The 19,272-nt window shown below is 43.4% G+C and overlaps 1 protein-coding gene across 1 annotated transcript in view; it reads left to right on the forward strand.

The window, feature by feature from the left end:
• The first annotated feature begins 780 nt into the window (after positions 1–780).
• The window catches only part of arhgap5 (Rho GTPase activating protein 5), a 50,704-nt gene continuing 32,212 nt past the window's right edge, over positions 781–19,272 (forward strand). The window contains exons 1-3 of the mRNA XM_018703180.2: positions 781–1,098; positions 6,202–10,151; positions 12,399–12,552. Coding sequence (XP_018558696.1) covers positions 6,417–10,151; positions 12,399–12,552 — 3,889 coding nt within the window. The 5' untranslated portion in view covers positions 781–1,098; positions 6,202–6,416. The remainder of the gene's footprint in view (positions 1,099–6,201; positions 10,152–12,398; positions 12,553–19,272) is intronic.

Genomic DNA, 19,272 nt, shown 5'->3' on the forward strand with positions numbered 1-19,272 from the left:
TCTGCATGTTGTTCCACTTATTGATGGAAAACTGGCGACAGTTATTCTATGCGGTCTCGTGCATTGAGGGCATTTATGATTTAGCTGTTAAAAAAATCTGTGATTACAGCTTCTTACTGAATATGAAGATTCGCCTCTTTACATAATTGTAAATGACGCACAAGAACAGGTTTGTTACAGTAACGCCTGTATTATTCCATCACAGAAGAAGGCTGCTGTAAGGCTGCAACCACTGATTGTTTTCATTAACATGCCTGATAGTTATTTTAATAATCAATTAATTGTTTATTGGGACATGTTTCTGAGTAAGAGTCAAAACACAAAGATGTTGAGTTAAAAAACAGAAAAACTGGCAAATATTAATATATTTTTGCATTTTGCATCAGTTATCACAAGTATGCGATTAATTTCTGACTGTTGACTAATTGATTAATCAGCTAATAATTTCAGCTGAGCTCAGGACTGTTGGCTGGTTATTGGATGCCTGCATGGGGATATAATGGATAGTGGGGGTCAATAGGGGACAGATTTTCGCCCCGGGTCCCCCCAGGAGAGATTTATGGGGTCATGTGTATTTTATGGTGCAAGTCTATGTTTTATTTTTTTCTTTGGAGATAAGAAAATTAAAGTTGAAGTTTCCCGTCTGTATGTGTGACATTTTGCATGCCAATAACTTTACATATGATGCCACATAATGTGAATATGACCTGAGAAAGAGAGAGAGAGAGAGAGAGGGAGAGAGAGACTGAATGGGAAAAGGTAGAGCGACATAGACGGAGAGAGGGGGAGTGAAGAGAGAGAGAGAGTCGCCATTACTGCCTGGCAGTGCTGCTGAGAGGGGAGGGAGCAGAGAGAAGCAGGTTTCGGCTTACAACGCATACCACACCAACAACACCAAAATACACTAAAATACAGGCTGACCGGCCGTTTGGGACTCCAGAGGACTACACCGTCAACTAAACCGGACTTTGGATTCTGTCGGAGGACTCTAATAACCGCAGATTGTGGATTCTAAAAAGGAGTTTTTTGCCTTTTAATGTGGGAATGCTTTCTCCTCCTTTCCGTGGTATGTGGATCTGGGAGCGACCATGTTAATAGGTGGGTAAGGGAATGTATTTGTACTGGGATTGGGACTTCATTAGCTTCGCTAGCACTCTTTTTCTGTGGGCGAAACCTGGCTGCAGGACTGCGCTATTCCCGGTTAAAGGAAACCGGGGTGTGAATATGAGTCCGGGCTGTTAAATTAGCCCGGGTTGTGATTTTAAACCGCTTTCTCCCCAGCGTTAGGCTGGGTTTGGTGCTGCTAACGCTAAGCTAGCTAACTCCCCGTCACCCTCTTGGCATGCTAGGCTAATACGGCTCGGCTAATGTTAGCTAATCGGAATTGGAAAGGTGGGTTTTTTCCTCTCTCCTCTCCTGGAGTATCAGGGCCGAGCCAGACCGAGCCGGGTCTCATTTTCTATTCCCAGGAGAAATTCATAACCGCCGTATCAAACCCTGTGGTTGCGATTGTTAGCCACGGTGCATTGACGCATTAACGTTATGTCTGTTGGTTTTAATTCAGCCTTAACTAACTCATTAACCGTAACTCCCGTAACTCACTCTCATCCCCCTTTTCCCGCAGAGTTTCATGTTTTACGTGATATCCACCCTTTTCTATATATTTTATTACAACGTGACAAAAACGCCAAATTCTCTAAAATTACTTTAATTATAAATCTATGCTCATTAACTGTACATACGTCCGAGTTCAGAGGCTTCACATCGTGTTGGCTTTTATCGATACATTTATTTTTATTCACGTTGTCCGACTTGGTTTTGAAGTTGCTGGGTTGCCAGTTTTCAGCGTTAATGTCCTGCTAGTCGCTAACATGAGCACTGGAGATGGATGGATGGACGGAGGGGCAGATCCAGGAGTGAAACTGGGCAGATTATTAAAGTTTCTCTCTTATTACCCAGGGTGTTTTCACCTCTAATGTCGCAGGCCGTGATGAGGAGTCGTGCCCACAGTTGTGATTAGCTTTTAATTCTTCCTTTTTTTGGGAGGGGGGAGCGGGCATGTCAGTGGGTTTGTCCTGCTGCTGCAGCTCTGCATACCATTTGCATCGCCTCGGTCCTGCTGCAGCTCCCTTTGCCCTCTCCCCAAACTCTCATTAAAGGGATAGTCCGGCTTTTATCTAAAGAGCCTCTCCTGATGGTTTTTCTCCAGCCTTCTGCAGTCATCTCACTGCACTCCTCATATAAAAATTAGCTCCAATGTTGAGTTATAGTGGTTGTTAAAAGCACCAATTATTAGTGGGACCCATTTGTGTTGAAAAATAGCAATTAGGTTCTTTGTTGTTTCCACTTAGTTCATGCTATTATCTTGTTTTAGTGTCCATGAATCCACAAGGGCTCGCTGACTGAGTCAGTGAGACTGTGTATTTATCATTATCATCAGTCCAGTCTGTTTCTCCTCAGCCTTTTCCCTGAAAAGCTGTTAATCATTCTGAAATGAAAATTACATACAACTGAATGCTGCCTGTTTTGTCTTACATTTAGGAAACTGACAAAATGTTAGAAAGCACCGTGTGTGGCAGAAATGTGGAAAACAAAGCATTGAGGTGGTACATGTTGATTCATGCTAGTTCCTGTTCCCCGCAGACAAAACATTTTCCCACTTAAATAATTTATAAATGAATGTTTAACAATTATTTTCCTGTTTATTTGGCAAGCAGAGATGCCCTGATACATCAGGATTGATTGGTATTGATAGACACATCTGTGTCCGCGTTCAGACCAGAACAAAAATGCATATTGGTATTGGCATTATGTTAATGCAGTGGGAGATATTCAATATAAGTAGCAGCTCCTATAAACCGCACAAGGTTTTGACAAACCCGGTGAGTGATAGCAGGGTTGATCGTGTCAGTTGGCCTATAAACTGTTGGTCTTACATCATCGACACTTCGGGAAGTGGGAGTCAGATGGGTGACGCTCGGGTTCAGGTCTGGACCTGACTCTGACATAGTTTTTTAAATGAGCTTGTGTTGTGTTTCACAACAGTCTGAGGCTCTATTAAAGGAAATCATTTTCTGAGAAGCACCAGTGTGGTGTCTTTCATGTAGCTTTGCATGAAAGCAATTAGTGTAATCAAAAGCTTTATTTTAACTTCCAACAAAGATGTTTTATTAAGCATTTACAGTGCTTGTAGGCAATAGAGAGATACAGAGAAGCCTAGTTAAAAATTAATCATAAGTCATTTATAATAAGATAGTCTCATCTCTTATTACCTGAAGCAGACAGACGAGCAAATTATTGGAAAAAGCAAAGTTATTGTAGTTTCTGTTTTAAGGTTTGTGGCTTTGTATTACAGCTGCAGTGCCTCTGATGCTGACATTTAAAACTGCTTTACTCAACTGTGCACGTTGGCAGCTGAAAAATGGCAGTGGCAGGTAATGGTTTAAAAATCTTGAAACCGAGTATCCACAATTCCTGCGAGGTGGGGTCAGTGTGGCCGCCAAAACCCCCGGGCTCGACTGTCATGATTTATTCTGAGAGCAGAAAGGAAAAGATGTAATGTTTGGGGGAGTCCGTTTCTCTCTGGTCGGAGAGCTCACTCACTGTTTGGTTTTTTTAAGGAGGCAGTTTGAATTTTGCTCCTAAGTTTTGATCCGTCTCCGTTGTTCGTACCTGAGATCAGACTTACTTTCGGGGAAACGTAATGAGTGTGTGGCGCCTCATTTAAAGTAGATGGGCTGCTCTTCTCTGCAGGAGTTCTGCTTTGTGATAGAGGCTTAAAAAAATAAAAAACAAGTTTATTTTTACCTAAAAATCCAGCTGGGCGCAGCTTTAAAAGGTTTACCGTCCTTGGCAGTGTGTTCTGCTGTGTTTCAGGGCTTAACAGCATTTAGTCATCTCTAAAACCAGCTTGCCAAGTGATACCTTAATCCCCCCTGCAGCCTCACAGTGAATAGACTAATCATGATGCACAAGGCTACTTTTAGCTATTAGTGCAGCACAAATGCAATTTGGCCTGTAGTGTTGGCTGTTTGCCGTAATAAAACCATCACAAGCTCCTTGCAGGTGTTTACAGTACCCAGCTAACAGGCTAGCACTGCTACCATTCTCCTCCTCATTCATGTTAACATTTATTCCTCTCATCGAGAGGAATATATTGACCCTGTGTGTTGACAGCACAGTGAATATAGACTTTGATATTGGCGGATAAAAATGCAAAACAGATGCTTGGATTTGGGTGACTGATCTTCTCAAACACTGTGGTTTGGATGGGAATCAGGGGAGGAATGTAGGTCTGTAATAATCAGTTGGTTAGTCGATCAACAGGAAATTAATAGACTCCAGATTTCTTGTTGGTGGTTTCAGTCAGTTGCCAAGACTCCACATGTTTCCTGATTGCAGTGTCGCATATATGACGAATTCTCATTCTTGGTTTTAGCCCTAGAGGCACAAATACCTTGCTAGCAAGCATTAGTGCCACCTGTAAGTGTATATATACATGTGTAATGCTTCATTTGTTCATAAGCTCAGATACACTTCTCCCTGGCTCCCTGCGACAGTCAGGTGTGGCAAATGTTAACAGCACAGTAGCTATTGCAGGGGCTTGTGGTTAGATTTATAAACCTGAAGGACCTGCTGGTCTGTTTGTTCCCTGACGTCATTTTATGTCCTGGGTGTGTTTGAGGGTGTCCTAACAGTACACAGTTCAACAGTATATAAGGTGATGGAAAATTTTCTGATTGTAGCTGAACACATTCCTTCTTTGTGTTTGTAGTCCTGTGAATATTAAAATTGGCTTTATCATGAGTTTTATATATTAGATAAGTGAAATCAGTGAGTTACATCCATGTGTTTTTCCCGTTTTTTTCCTGACGTGTTGTGTTTGTTTCCTAAGAATGCTGTAGATATGTCGAACTAAAAAAAGACTGCAACATCACCTTGACCTCTATAAACAGTCCGGGGGAAACCTCATTGCTTCGTCTCAGTGGACTGGATTCCTGCTCTGGTGCAGTTTCTCAGGCTCAGCATGCCGTCGTGCTGCGGCTAGCAGTTCCAGCTCACGCAGGCAAATTCACTGGCTGATTGCCATCGTTCTGTAAAACACAACAATGACTGCAATTCTCTCTGCGGTTATCAGTTATCAGCCTCTAGTTAGGTCATGGTAAGGTTCTGGCTCATTTGACTGTGACGATCCCAGATAACCCTGACAGAAAGGTTGCACAGTCTATCAGATGTAGGCATTTGCCACATTTTTAGTTTACACATTCTGGAATAGCTGAAAATTGATATTGTCAGGAGTGAAACATTTAATTTTACCTGGTTGTCAATGTTGAATAGACCACAAAAATAATTTAATTCCACAAATGATCAAGACAGGTAATCAGGATTAAAAATCATGACTAGAATATCTGGAAAAATATATTACGAGAACGACAGGCAAAATAATCAGGATTATACATTTAAGCCTAATCATGTAGCCCTAGGTTGTACTGATGATGATAATAAATCTGTGAACTGATTTATTTTCTCTGTTTCATTCTCACAGCGAAGCAAATCATTTCTAGGTCAGTGGCTGTCAAAGGGCTAGAGTTGCATGCCATTTTTATCCTGCCTCGGCACAAATTGGTTGAAAGCACTTCTTTTTCTCTGCAAGGGGAAAAGTGACATTGCCGAGCATGGTCCATGATTGAATTACTCTCCCTTTCTGTTATATAAGTTGTATTGTCACACTTTGGTTTTTGTCTCCTCAGAAGACCATTTTGATATTGCATGTTCATAAATCAAATTTTAACTTGTGCAGGAGGCTTTTTCATCACTGTTTTACTGTTATAAACATATTATGATGTTGTTTCAGGACCAGCGTGTTTTATTACTAATACATGAAAGGCCAATCGAAAACAGTTATTAAGCATTTAACATTAATGAGAGCTTATTTTTTCCTGCACAAGTGTGATAATGTGTTCCTCTGTCTAATATTCAGCTCCATGTAATGCCTGATTAACATGTCTGATTTGTTGTTTTAAATCACCTCACTGTGCACGCATGTACATGTGTGTCCCAGAGGGATACGCAGAGAAACAAAAAGCTAATTATATTATTTGTGATAAGGAGAATGAGGGGCTCTGAGGACAAATCGGTGCAAATATGTTTTTGTTTGTTTTCGCTTTATCTTTTCCTAATTGTGAATTCCATGTCTTGCAGGCAGGTGATAAAAGGAGAAGCCGGCTGCTCTATCCCAGCTTAAAGAAGACCCAGGATAGAAACCAAGAGAGACGCACAGAGTTGGAGGGGGATTCACCACTACCAAGGGAAAATCAGCATGAAAGTGCCTCTGTACCACTGACAAGCAGAACTGGAATGATATCTTGACCTTTTTTCCTGGAAGTGACCAAGTTAGCGATGAGCGGGGGGATATAATGGCCAAGAACAAGGATGCGCGCCCCCCGACATTCGCCGTCAGTGTGGTTGGCCTCTCGGGGACGGAGAAAGAGAAGGGAAATTGCGGTGTGGGCAAGTCCTGCCTGTGCAATCGGTATGTGCGTCCTGATGCGGACAGCTACTACTCGGAGCACACCTCAGTGCTGAGCACGATAGACTTTGGTGGTCGTGTGGTTAACAATGACCACTTTCTATACTGGGGGGAGGTGTCCCATCGAGGGGACGATGGGTTGGACTGTAAAATCCAAGTCATTGAGGAAACAGAGTTCATTGATGACCAGACGTTTCTTCCGCATCGGAGTACGAACCTGCAGCCGTACACCAAACGGGCGGCAGCAACCAAGCTCCAGTCAGCAGAGAAGCTTATGTACATCTGCACGGACCAGCTGGGCTTGGAGCAGGACTTTGACCAGAAGCAGATGCCCGATGGGAAGCTGAACATCGACGGTTTTGTGCTCTGCATTGATGTTAGTAAGGGTTGCAATAGGAAGTTTGATGACCAAATGAAGTTTGTCAACAGCCTCTACTCTCAGATTGTTAAGTCAAAGAAGCCTATTGTCGTTGCCGCCACAAAATGTGATGAGTGTGTGGACCAGCACCTGAGGGACCTGCAGGCCTTTGTTGCCAGCAAGAAGAACCTGCTGCTAATTGAGACGTCCGCACGCTCCAACGTCAATGTGGAGCTCTGCTTCAATACCCTCATCCAGCAGCTGGATAAAACAAGGGGGAAGCCAAAAACTGTGCCATACCTGGAGGCCTATAAAATTCAACGGCAGCTTGTTGCCTCAGTAACAGATAGATTTGACAAATTGATGGTGCACACAGTAAGAGATTACCACACCACGTGGAAAACAGTGATCAATAATATGAAAGGCCAACCTGACTATGATGAGTTCATCACCTTGGAGGGCTCCAGGAAAGCACGCAACATGTTCACAAAGCACATTGCACAACTGAAACAGGAGCACATAAAGAGGAGGAGGGAAGAGTATCTGACAACTCTACCGAAAACCCTTAATAACCTCCTCAATAACCTGGAGGAGGTTGAACACCTCACATGGCCTGAGGCGCAGAGTGTGATCCGGAACAGGCCTGATTTCCAGTACTGGTTTATTATTCTGGAACAGACGCCATGGGATGAGACGGACCACATCGACAACAGTGACCGCAGGATACCCTTTGACCTCCTCGATACACCTGATGGTGAGAGAATTTACCGCAACCACGTCCAACACCTGCTGTCCGAGAAGAGGAGGGTGGAGATGAAAGAGAGATTCAAGAAGACGCTGGAGAGGGTTCATTTTATCAGTCCAGGGCAGCCTTGGGAGGAAGTCATGTGCTTTGTCATGGAGGACGAGGCCTACAAGTACATCACAGAATCAGATAGGAGGGATGTTTACTGTAGACACCAGCAGGAAATAGTTGAAAGGGCCAAAGAGGATTTTCAGGAAATGCTTTTTGAGCATGCTGAGCTTTTCTATGACTTGGATCTGAATGCCACCCCCAGCTGCGACAAGATGAGCGAAATTCACAGTGTGCTGAATGAGGAGCCCAGATACAGAGCACTGCAGAAACTTGCCCCAGATAGAGAGTCGCTCCTCCTCAAACACATTGGGTTTGTTTACCATCCCACTAAGGAGACGTGCCTGAGCGGGCAGAACTGTGTTGATATGAAAGTGGAGCAGGTTTTAGCAAACAGGCTGGTGCAGCTTGACCACGGACGCTCTAATCTCTACTATAACAGTGCCAACATCGATAAGATCAACCTCTGCCTCCTGGGAAGGGAGGGTCTCTCACAGGAACTAGCCAATGAGATCCGAGCTCAGTCCACCGATGACGAGTACACTCTTGACGGTAAAATTTACGAACTGGAGCTTCTCCCTGTGGACGTCAACTCCACGCTGCTCTTTAGCCATACGTGGGTCACCACCTTCAAGCCACATGGCTGCTTTTGTGTGTTCAACTCCATAGAGTCTCTCAACTGTATTGGAGATTGCATAGGCAGGATCAGAGCGGAGATAGCACAGAGTAGGAGAGATAGATTTGCTCAGCCGCTGCCATTCATTCTCATCCTGGCAAATCAGAGGGACAGTGTTTGTAAAAACATACCTATCCTGAGGCACCAGGGCCAGCAGTTGGCAAACAAGTTGCAGTGCACCTTTGTCGACATCCCATCTGGAGCCTTTCCGCGTAAATTCACTGAGTTCCAAATTAAGCAGGGTCTCCGAGCAGTGCTGGAGGGGCTAAAGCATAACTTTGATGTCTTGGCCCCACTGCCCTCTATTAAAGACATGTCAGAGACAGACCTTAGGATAGTCATGTGCGCTATGTGCTGGGATCCTTTCAGCGTTGACCTCATCCTCTCGCCTTTCTTAGACTCACATTGCTGTAGTGCAGGGCAGCCAGGCCAGAGCAACACGCTGATACTGGACAAGATCATTGGTGACAGCAGGAGGAGGATTCAGGTCACTGTCCTCTCCTATCACTCTGCTATTGGTGTCCGCAAAGATGAGCTGGTGCACGGCTACATATTGGTCTATTCTGCCAAACGCAAAGCCTCTATGGCGACTCTGCGGGCATTCTTGGCTGAAGTCCAGGATGTGATCCCCGTCCAGATGGTGGCGATCACAGACAGCCAGGCAGACTTCTTTGAGAATGACGCCATCAAGGAGTTGATGACGGAGGGGGAGCACATTGCCACAGAGATTGCTGCCAAGTTTACAGCACTCTACTCACTGTCGCAGTATCATCGGCAGACGGAGGTTTTTACACCCTTCTTCAATGAAGTGCTGGAGAAGAAGCCGAACATTGAGAGTTCTTTCCTGTTTGACAGCTCGTCACGTGAGTGCACCACCGGTGCCAGTGAAGATGTCTTCCCCACGTCGCCTCATAGCCATTCCCCGGCCTACAACACCTATTACCCAGAATCTGATGAAGATAATGAGGCCCCCCCACCTTACAGTCCAATAGGTGATGACGTTCAGCTTCTCCCCACACCCAGCGAGCGAGCCAAGTACCGGATTGACCTAGAAGGGAATGAATATCCAATCCATAGCACACCTGTGGGAGACCATGAACGCAACCACAAAGTGCCTCCACCTGTCCGGCCCAAACCAGTGCTCCCCAAGCCTAACGTCAAAAAGCTGGACCCCAACCTGCTCAAAACCATTGAGGCTGGCATGCGAAGTAACCGTAGGATGCCGCGTGGCCCGATGACACACACCGATGATGTGGAGGCATCAGACAACTATGCAGACCCTGTGGATACCTTGCTGAGGGGCAGGGGCTTCCACAACGACGACATATATGCCGTGCCTGATGACACACACAGCCGTCTGGTCAAAATAAGAAACTCCTTTGGAGGGTTACATGGTCTCCACGTGGGAGGAGAGGAAGAGAATGGATTCGACCGGAAGTCTCAGGCTGGACGGCGGCCGTCAAAATACAAACATCGCTCTAAAATCCTGTTCAGTAAGACGAAGGCCTACCAAAGACGATTCCACTCCGACAGTGATGGGGAGGAGTCCGGCCCTGCCACGCAGAAAAAGAAAAAGGGAAGAGCCCACCGGGGCAGCGAGGAGGACCCGCTGCTCTCCCCAGCCGACCCCTGGAAGGGCGGGATAGATAACCCTGCTATTACCTCCGACCCTGAGCAGGAGGACAAGAAGATGAAGAAGAAGAAGACGCCTAAAACACCAAAGGAATCGAAGAAGGTGAGTCTCATCTGTTATGAATCTTGAATTTTGTTGAGTTTTCACAGAATGGTTTAAAAGCGCTTTATGGAACGACAGAAAAAAAGACGGCAAAGATATTATAGTCTCCAAGACACTGAGCCAAAGCTTTCTTGTTTTTTTTTGTTTTTTTTTGAGCGACTGAAAGAGAGCTTCAGTGCATTGAATATGAGACAGAGAATGAAAGAGTGTGTGTGTGTGTGTGTGTGAATGAGAGCAGAAGAGATTGTGTACAGTAGTGTGTGAGCAGATGTGCGAGGGTGTGAGATATGAGCAGATTTCTGTTTTTAATAGCCCCAGGACTCATGGTGAGAATAAACTAATTTGATAATTGATTGATCGGCCCTGCTGCTGAAATGGTTTATGGGCCTCCACACCTTACAGGCCCCAGAGAACCAATAAAAAAAATGATAAAAGATGCACTGTTAAAGACAGTAGGGCTCTGTCTGTATAATCTCAGATCAGAGGCTGCATCTGTGATAGGATGCCTTCTTATCCTCTCTTCTTATCCTCTCTAAAGGCTTGTCTGAGCTGTATAAGCAAGTGTATTTGTTTCAGCCACTGTCTATCTTTACTCCAAGACAAATACTGTGTACATACACATTTGGCAGTTAAACAGTTTCCTGTAAACAAACACACGTGTACAAATGGGGAAACATGTTAGCACAAATCAAACAGCCAGACTTTGAAACACAGGTAGAAGCAAGCATTAGCGTACAGTGCATGTACACACCCACATATAAGTACACTCATGCAGCAGTATACTAATTCCTCTCAAATTACTTGTAAGTACATCTGCAGTAGAGATCTATAAGACTGAGATCTATAATGGCAATATAAACTACCTCCATTTTCAAAGACAGTGCCAGGTGCTCAAAATGGATTCTCTGTGTTTTTGCCTCATGCATTTTGTAAGACAAACTGAGCATTGTTAAGACACATTTGTATTAAATTCAAATACTTCATGTAAACCAGCAACATCTGCTTTTGACTAAAAATGTTTGTAGTCACTTCAAAAATACATTGCTCAAAAAATCAGGCTGTTGGCAGAACTACTATTTAGCAATTGCAGCGTTCAGCAAAAATAATCACAGCATGACGATTTGTCAGTTTCCTGCAGCCCGAGCTCAAACACACAATTGGACATTGACAAACACACACATGCATGGGAGCGAGCGTGCTGGCACGAATCAGATAATAGTGTGCAAATCAGTAGAGAAACAGCCGCCGGTGCTACATGGGCGTCATGAATGCAGGGCATTGTTGGAACATTCAAACTGTCTTTGATAATCAGAGAGGAGAGCGAAAGGAGAACCAGAAGGTACAAAATGGAAGGTGTTTAGTCGCCGTCCTGGCCAATTAGAGGAGCCCGAACCGCTGTAGGCATGACAACACTTTGAAGAGCAGAGGAGTGTGGGAAATCAAAGCCACCTCGGCACCTCGTTACTCGTCCCAGCCTCATTCTTGAATAACGGTTTCGTCTGTTGTTTGTCTTCGTTCCTCTCGTCTTCCTCCACATGAACCTCCCTTTGCTTTCTCCTCTCTCTTCCTTCATCCCACTAACTTTCTGTCTGATCTATTCCCCGATTGCCCTCCTCCTCGTCTTCCTCTTCTTCTTCTTCTCCTCTGATATATTCTGCCTCCTCTTCACCCTCTCTCCTCCTCCATCTCTGCTCTCCCTCGTGTCTTTCTCTCAATTCCCTCTTCTTTCATTCCTTCCCCCTTTTCTTTCTATCTCCTCACATCCTTCTTTTCTCTTCTTTTTTTCCATGACTTCTCCCTGTCTCTCTCACTTTTTCTTGACCCCCATCCCTTATTCTCATCCCCACCTACTCTCCTCCATCATCCCATTTGGTTTCTTTCCTCTTTTCCTGTTGCTCAATCTTTTCCTGTTTTCTTTATTTTAACTTCCCTTTTCCGTTTCTTGTCCTTTCATCCCCCTGTATTTCCTCTTTTTTCCTCCCTTCTTCCCCTTTTCTTACTCTCCTTTTCCTTGCTATCCCTCCCTGTCTGTTCTCCTCTCTTTCTCTTCTTCCCTTCCATCCCTCCTTCTCTTCCCGCCCTTCCTCCTCCATCATATCTTTCTGTCTCTTCTTTCCTCACTTCTCTTACCAATTGTATTCCCTCCATCCATCCTGCTCTCTCTCTCTCAACATCACTCACGTCTTCGTCTCGGCTCTTGCCATCTCATCTCATTCATCTTTTTATTCTCTCATTCCCACCTCATAGCCGAAATCCTCCAAGCCCCCCAAGCCTCTGTACCCCCCCACCCGGAGAACCTGGGAGAGCAACTACTTTGGCGTTCCCCTGCAGAACCTGGTGACCCTGGAGCGTCCCATCCCTCTCTTTATCGAGAAATGCGTTGACTACATTGAGCGCACAGGTGAGTCATGCTTTTTCGTGTGTTCTTGTTCTCTTTCTCGGTCTTTGTATCCCACTCTCTTGTGTTGTTTTTATTCCTTCTTTCCTTTCCTTCTGTCTTCTGCCTGGATGTTCAGGTGCAACCAGGCTCTCTCTGGTATTTTGTAACTCTTTCAAACCTACAGCTGGTTTGTTTTTACATGCAAAAGCTTTGTGGCTATTTGCTGTGAATACGCCTCTCATGTCTTTCCAAACGAGTGACTGAGTGAAGAGAGGGAAGGATGGAGGGATGATGGGATGATTTAAGGTGGGAGGAGGAAACACATGAATCTAAATTCAAAGGAGGTTCACTTCTCGGCTCTGATGTCACCCGCCAAACATGTATTGTCTGGTCTGTCAGCCCGCCTGCCAGGCTGCCAGTCAGTACTAGTCAATTTCAGTTTGATGAGCTCCATTGGCACGGCATTTGATGTGGTGCCAAAGCACTGCTGGAGTGACTACAAAATACGATGGTAAACGATGACCAGGACCAAAAAAACTGATTAAGGAACAAAAACAGGGAGATTTACACAAATATGTGGCCTCCATTAATCAACTGTTCACAAGAAAGGGGAAGTGAAAATGTGATGGATCGAGGAAGAAAAACAGCAGATACAGTAACGAGGAGCTGAGGAGTGCCTGGTCACTGCTGAGGTGTCTTTGGGTTATTAGAACTTTATTGTGGTTGCAAATGCACCTGAAACAGTTAGGTAAGAGTTGTTTGCTTTTTCACTGTAATTTGAATATCTTTGGGTTTTTCCCTGTTAGTTGGACAAAACAAACAGCAAAACAAACACAATTTGAATATGTCACTTTGAGCTTTGTGGACAGCACAACTAACTGAAAATAATGAGCAGTTTTGTTGGTAATGAAAACAGTTAGGTGCTGACATAGCTGACAGTAACAGAGCTGTCTGTAATACCATTAGTCTCTCCCATCAGTCAGCCTCAGGTCAAAGGTTGCTCCTTCAAATCCCCAGACCACCTAGGAAAAGGTGGTTTACAAGAGTTTCGAAAGACTTAAAACTTTTGTGTTTGCTTCACGTTAATAGTGGTTGTATCAGAAGAGCAGACACGCTCAGAGGACTTATTCTGGATAAATAAAGGTTTAAAATAAGATGGATGGCCTGTTCAGACATGTGTAACTTTTAAGTAGTGACGCAAGCCCACCCCCAGTGCATTCTGGGTATGTGTTTGGCTTCCTGCCCAGCTGTTGTAAAGAAAGCCTCTCCCAAAGTTTGAGAGATTCCTCAGTGAAGTCATGGATTAGTCTGATAGATATTTTTACACCCTGTGGTGGACACTTAAGCCAAAAGAGTCTCTGAGCATTTTAAAGGGGTTTATTTTTTTGTTTTTCTTTATGGGCAACAGCAGCGAGATTCAAACCTTCAACCCCTACAGCTATCAATGCCTCCCCTACACATTTAGCCACAGAAGACATAAGACTTCCCCTTTTCCTATTAAAAAAACCCAAGCTACTTTTTTCCTTCTGACCACTGAAATAAATATTTTAAACACAGTCAATATTTTATGAGACTGTTGCATAATGTATTTACACATGGTCCAGTGGTCTTTTCCATGTTCAGTGCTTTTGAATGAACTCTAAGAAGTAAAAGTGTTTCTTGCTGAATGACCGCAAAGTAACTTCTCCCCTGTCAGATTCTTTAAAATATCCGATGATGTAAAGTTTCCTGTTGAGTCTCTGCTGGTGTGTGTTTGTGTATTCAGCGGGGGGGTCGTTTTGGCTCAGCGTTAGTTTTTTTTATAGTGTGCTCAATCCCAGATCAGTTCTTGTGTCTGTGAAAGTTAGAAAATGGCTCTTGGAAGGTTTTTAGATCTTGTTTTGAGGACAGTTGTTGTGTAATCGTACCCACTGTGGCTAAATGAATGTAGGAACCCCACAGCTGTAGACATAAAAATCACTTCAACACAAGACTGAAAACACATGTCTTATCACCTTACTCCCTTTTCTCTCCTCCTCCATCTGAAGCCATATGTGCAGCAAATGTGTAGTATGTACATTAAAAGGAGGTATTTCCTGCCTCCCTACCGGTATTCACAGCGAGAGACTGAGTGTTCGGTTCTGTTCTGAAGGTAGCATTTGTGTCTGAGCTCTTTTCGTTCCGGGGCTGTTAATTCCTGTCCTGAAAATCCCTTCCGAATATGTTTTGATATTCAGCTGGATCTACATGAGCCCGTTGGTGGCTGCCAACCAAATTTAGGATTAATCCCAGCGCTGTATGTGTGTGGATGTGTGTGTTTGCGTGTGTGTGTGCGGACGCCTGCCAGCTGACAGCAGTGTATCGGAGATTTCATGGCCAGTGCCGTGAAACCCTCTAAGTCCAGACGGTCTGTTGGGTGGATTTAACAGCTTTTCCCCTCCCTTCTTTTTCTGGAATATCATTTCTCACCAGACGCGGCGAGAACATCTTTGTGCTTTTTTTCAAAGCCTGCTGTTGTATAAGGTGTTTTATATCCAGACAGTTTCAGAGTTTTTACAACTTGATGAGACCTTTCAGATTGTTTGGGGCTGAGGTAGAAGCTTGGATAGTCTTCATATTCAGCCTGTTTGCTTTGGTAGAGGTTTAATCTGTGTGTACAACATATTTTATTTTATGGCTCAGAGGGTGGGGTCGTCCTGTGAATGCAGAGAGTTGTGAGTGATTGTGGGTGTTGCTGTGATAGCTCTGTGGTTAGAGAGACCCTTCTTTTTTGGAAAAATAGGATTCTGCTCTCTGCTGAGATCCACCCTGTAAATGTCTTCTAAATTAAGACACTGAGTCTCTTCCAGATCCAGAGCTGCTGCTCCAGCTGACCTCTGACCTCAGGGCAGGAGGTGGGGGAACGAGCCTCTCCCGATGGGAATCATTAAAACATCACTATGATATTGTGTTATTGTTGTTACTCCACTAGACACCAGACACTTGTCACATTAATAAGGGTGAAAGTCAAAATGTTAAAGCACTCCTCCCTCTTTACATGGCCCGTTTAAAGGAGTTCCTTTCTCTGGAAAAATACTCACAGGAAGGTGTTGTTTTGTTTTATTTTTCTCACAGGTTTAGCTGAAACCATGAAGTTTAGTCCACTGATAGAAGTTAACAGACAGCGATTTTGATAAAAGATTATTTATTTAAGTCGTTTATTGAGCAAACATCCATTTCAGATGTGTAGATGTGTTAGTTTTGTTTTATATAATTTTAGATTGAAGATATTTTGGGCTCCTGGTTGAACAAAACTAGCAACTTTAAGTCATTCTCTTGGGCTTTGTGAACAAGTGATGTGACATTCAGACTGCAAATATTCACATTTGACACATTTTAACCTCTTAGTTTATGGCATTTGGTTAAACACAAAAGGTTAATCTATTGCTAAAGTTGCTCCTGACTCTTACTCCTTCATTGCTAGACTAATGGATGAATAAACTACTCACAATAAATATTCACAATAAAACGTTGTAGTAGCTGTAGAACGGTCACTGTTTCAGTTTTTGGTCGTAGCTCTGGGGAGGCCAGACTGCTGGTTGGCTGAGTTTAACCACATGTAATAAGCTGCCAGCCGAGAGGCACAGAGGCAGAGAGGTGATGATAGCTATTCGTGGTGCTTGTGGTTTCAGACTAGAAAGTGTGAGTGGAAAAACTGTGACTTTATGTGTATTTGTGAGATGAAAGTGTATGTGAGACGGAGTGTGGCTGTAAATGTGACAAAGTGTGGAGATGTGAAACTGTGATTTTTGTGCGTGACCTTTATTTGGTGGGTTTGTGTAAGTGATAAGACTGTGTCACGTGATTTGTACATCCACTCCCTCCAGTCTGGTACAGTCTGGTAGATTTAAAACAGATCTCAGACTTTTCTGGGAATTTCATGGTAAAAACTCGACATGACATTTTCCTGGAAATCGCCTAATTAAGTTCACATCTGTACCAGAGAGTTCTGTGTTGAGTGTGCTGCGTCAAAAGAATTGTAAAAGAAACTAAGATAAAATGCCGCCATTAAATAAGGATGATGTTTGTTCTGTGCTCACTGCCTCTCTGTTTCCTGTTACAAGAGATCTGCTTGTTATCATTTTTAGAACGTTCCCAGTCACCACTTTCCTAATAATAATAATACAACTGAGAGACTTCCCAAGGGCCTTGCAAGCCCTTAAAGGTTTGTGGATTTAAGAAAAATGAACCAAAGCCTTCAAGGTTTCTGAAAAGGAATGGGTGGCCTTCAAAACACTGTTGTAAATTAAAACTCAACACCTGTATTGGGCAAAATATCTCAGCTCTGTGTCCAAGCTTCAGATCCAGTGGAAAACCCCAGGTGTTTTTACTGGACTCTTGATGATTCCAAATTAAGCGTAGACATCCACAATTTTCAGTCTGCCTTGAATTTGATTAAAAAAGTCCTAGAAAAACACTAACCTTGAAATTGGCTGCCAAGGTGATGCTAACTTTATAAGTATAACTGACCTTGTGGAGAAAACTCTTGAGTGGTAATGTAAGTCACGTCTCGCTGCGGTTTTTCAACACAGTATTTTTAGCTGTATCTCTAGACTGTAGATTACAGCACCAGCCACAGGTATCACATTGATTCAGCTGACACACAAGCATTGAGGATCTTTTTATCCATCAACCATCCATGTGTACTGTTCTCTTATTATAGTGATGGATTCATGGTTAGATATTGAGGAAAGCATGTAAGCACTTACAGTTTAGGATTATGAAGTATCATCATGTGACAGTGGCCGATCCAGAATTGATAAGGAAGAGTGGGTTAAAAGTCTGCTTTTTTACACCTAAAGCAGGATTCACATGTGTTCTGGAAAAGCTGGAGAACACTTAACTGATTTTCCAATCATGGAAAACACATGGAAAATGAGAGAAAAAGTAAAATGTTCTGGAAAATGATAACAGATTGGACACAAAACATCAAGTTTGGTGTCAGCCTTAATACGTCAAATTTGAATACATCTGAAGATGACAGAAAATACCTCGTAGAATACACTTGAGTTGATTTCAGTAAGATAAATCAGACTTCCGCAGAGAGGAACATAGAAATGTATGGTCCCCGTCTGACATACCAGCTGGAAAATAATCTCTAGAGAAGAGACCTCCCTGAGGTATAAAGGTGTGGTCTAAGAGGAAATGTTATGTCGACACAACTGTTTAAAGCAGGAAAATCCTGAGCTAATTAAGGGTGTGATGGATCTGTATGGGCTTTGTTAAGCCCGATCCTTCCTTTGAATGACTGGGATGTTGCTGAAAGCATCGTCTGACCAAAATAAATGACTGGTTCACTGGTAAACAACTGGAAACACCGGTTAGTCCAGCTATGAGTTATTGCAGCGTAATTTGTTTGCTCATCTTTAAATGTTCAAGTTCTGTCTTTCAGGTTTTACTCCACTGAACCAGAAAGTCAAGTTCCAAATACAGGAACAGTGAACGTTAGTGCACCTGAATGTGTGTCAGTGCAAGTCCAAATTGTTGCATTGGAAGGAGAGTTTGTTTGAGCCTGCCTCTGCCTTGGACATGTCTTTGTGTGTGTGTGGCCTTTACAGCACAGTGATAGGTCCTGACCTTACATTTCTCCAAAATGCAGCAGTCAGGGGATCAGGCTTTTAGGCGGCTGCGGTTTTACCCAACTGTACAAGGTCGAGCACAAATCTCTACTCTGTATTTTCAACATTAAGCTCTTACAGTTATCCGTAGCGACGTACAGAGAGCTCAACTGCAGGAAAAACTCCAATTTCTACTTGCATCCAATAGTAAGAAGGTGAAGGGTCAGAGCTGCAGAGACCTGATAATACTCCTGAGAGCGAAGTGATGTGGAAAAGAAATGAAAGCCAAGAAAAGCTAAAGAAGGAGGTAAAAGGATTTCTTTAAAAAAAAGAGAAATGAGAATGAATAGTAAGTGGAGAGAGGGTGACATGAGGTACTTCTGTAAAGTTTCCAGCCCACGCTCTCAGCAACCTCTCTCTGTATGAAAAGTGAACTCTCGCAGATAGTCAGACAGCAACAGTAGCTTTTGAAAAATGACTGCTTCAGTGAGGGAAATGCAGCGTGTTAGGTGTCCTCCGGCAGAGTCTCAGGTGGCGGAGCCGCTCAGTGGTTACAGTAGACGTCCCTGTTAACGAAAAGTCACACTGTCCACCCGTCCTAGAGGAAGATGCGAGGACATCCTGCTTGCTCTTGCAGCATTTTTTTTTACTGCTGTCCTCAAGAGCCTGTTAACCATAAAATAATTTCAGTAGAAGTTTGAGTGTCTCATCCTTCTTCTGATGAGGGTAAAATTAAGGCAGAAAACACTGATTGATTTTAATTAAGGCAGCATTAAAGTAAAGTAGCATTAAAATCTTAAAGTATGAAGTCAGATCCACCATTTAAACCTCTGATTTGAACAGTTGTTATAAAACCATTTTATTAATATACAGCACAGGAGCTGTTAACTGATGCAAATCTTCAACTGTACTGCCTTTTTAGCAGAGCAGCAGCAGCAGCAGTGTAAAGTAACCAGGTCACTGCAAGAGCCTTTTTGAAAAACATACTTTTTTTAAACAAATAAAAGAGGAATTTGCGCATTCTCTTCAGATGGAAAATCGTTTGTCTTGATGGTAAAATGGTTAAAAAAATAGGTGAAAAATATATGTGAAGCAGTGTAAGGGATGCACTGGCTCACTTGTTTTTTTTCTTCCAGTATGTTCTTTGTTCACCCAAAATTGCTGA

This window comes from Lates calcarifer, linkage group LG19, assembly GCF_001640805.2.
Source record: "Lates calcarifer isolate ASB-BC8 linkage group LG19, TLL_Latcal_v3, whole genome shotgun sequence".
NCBI lineage: Eukaryota > Metazoa > Chordata > Actinopteri > Centropomidae > Lates > Lates calcarifer.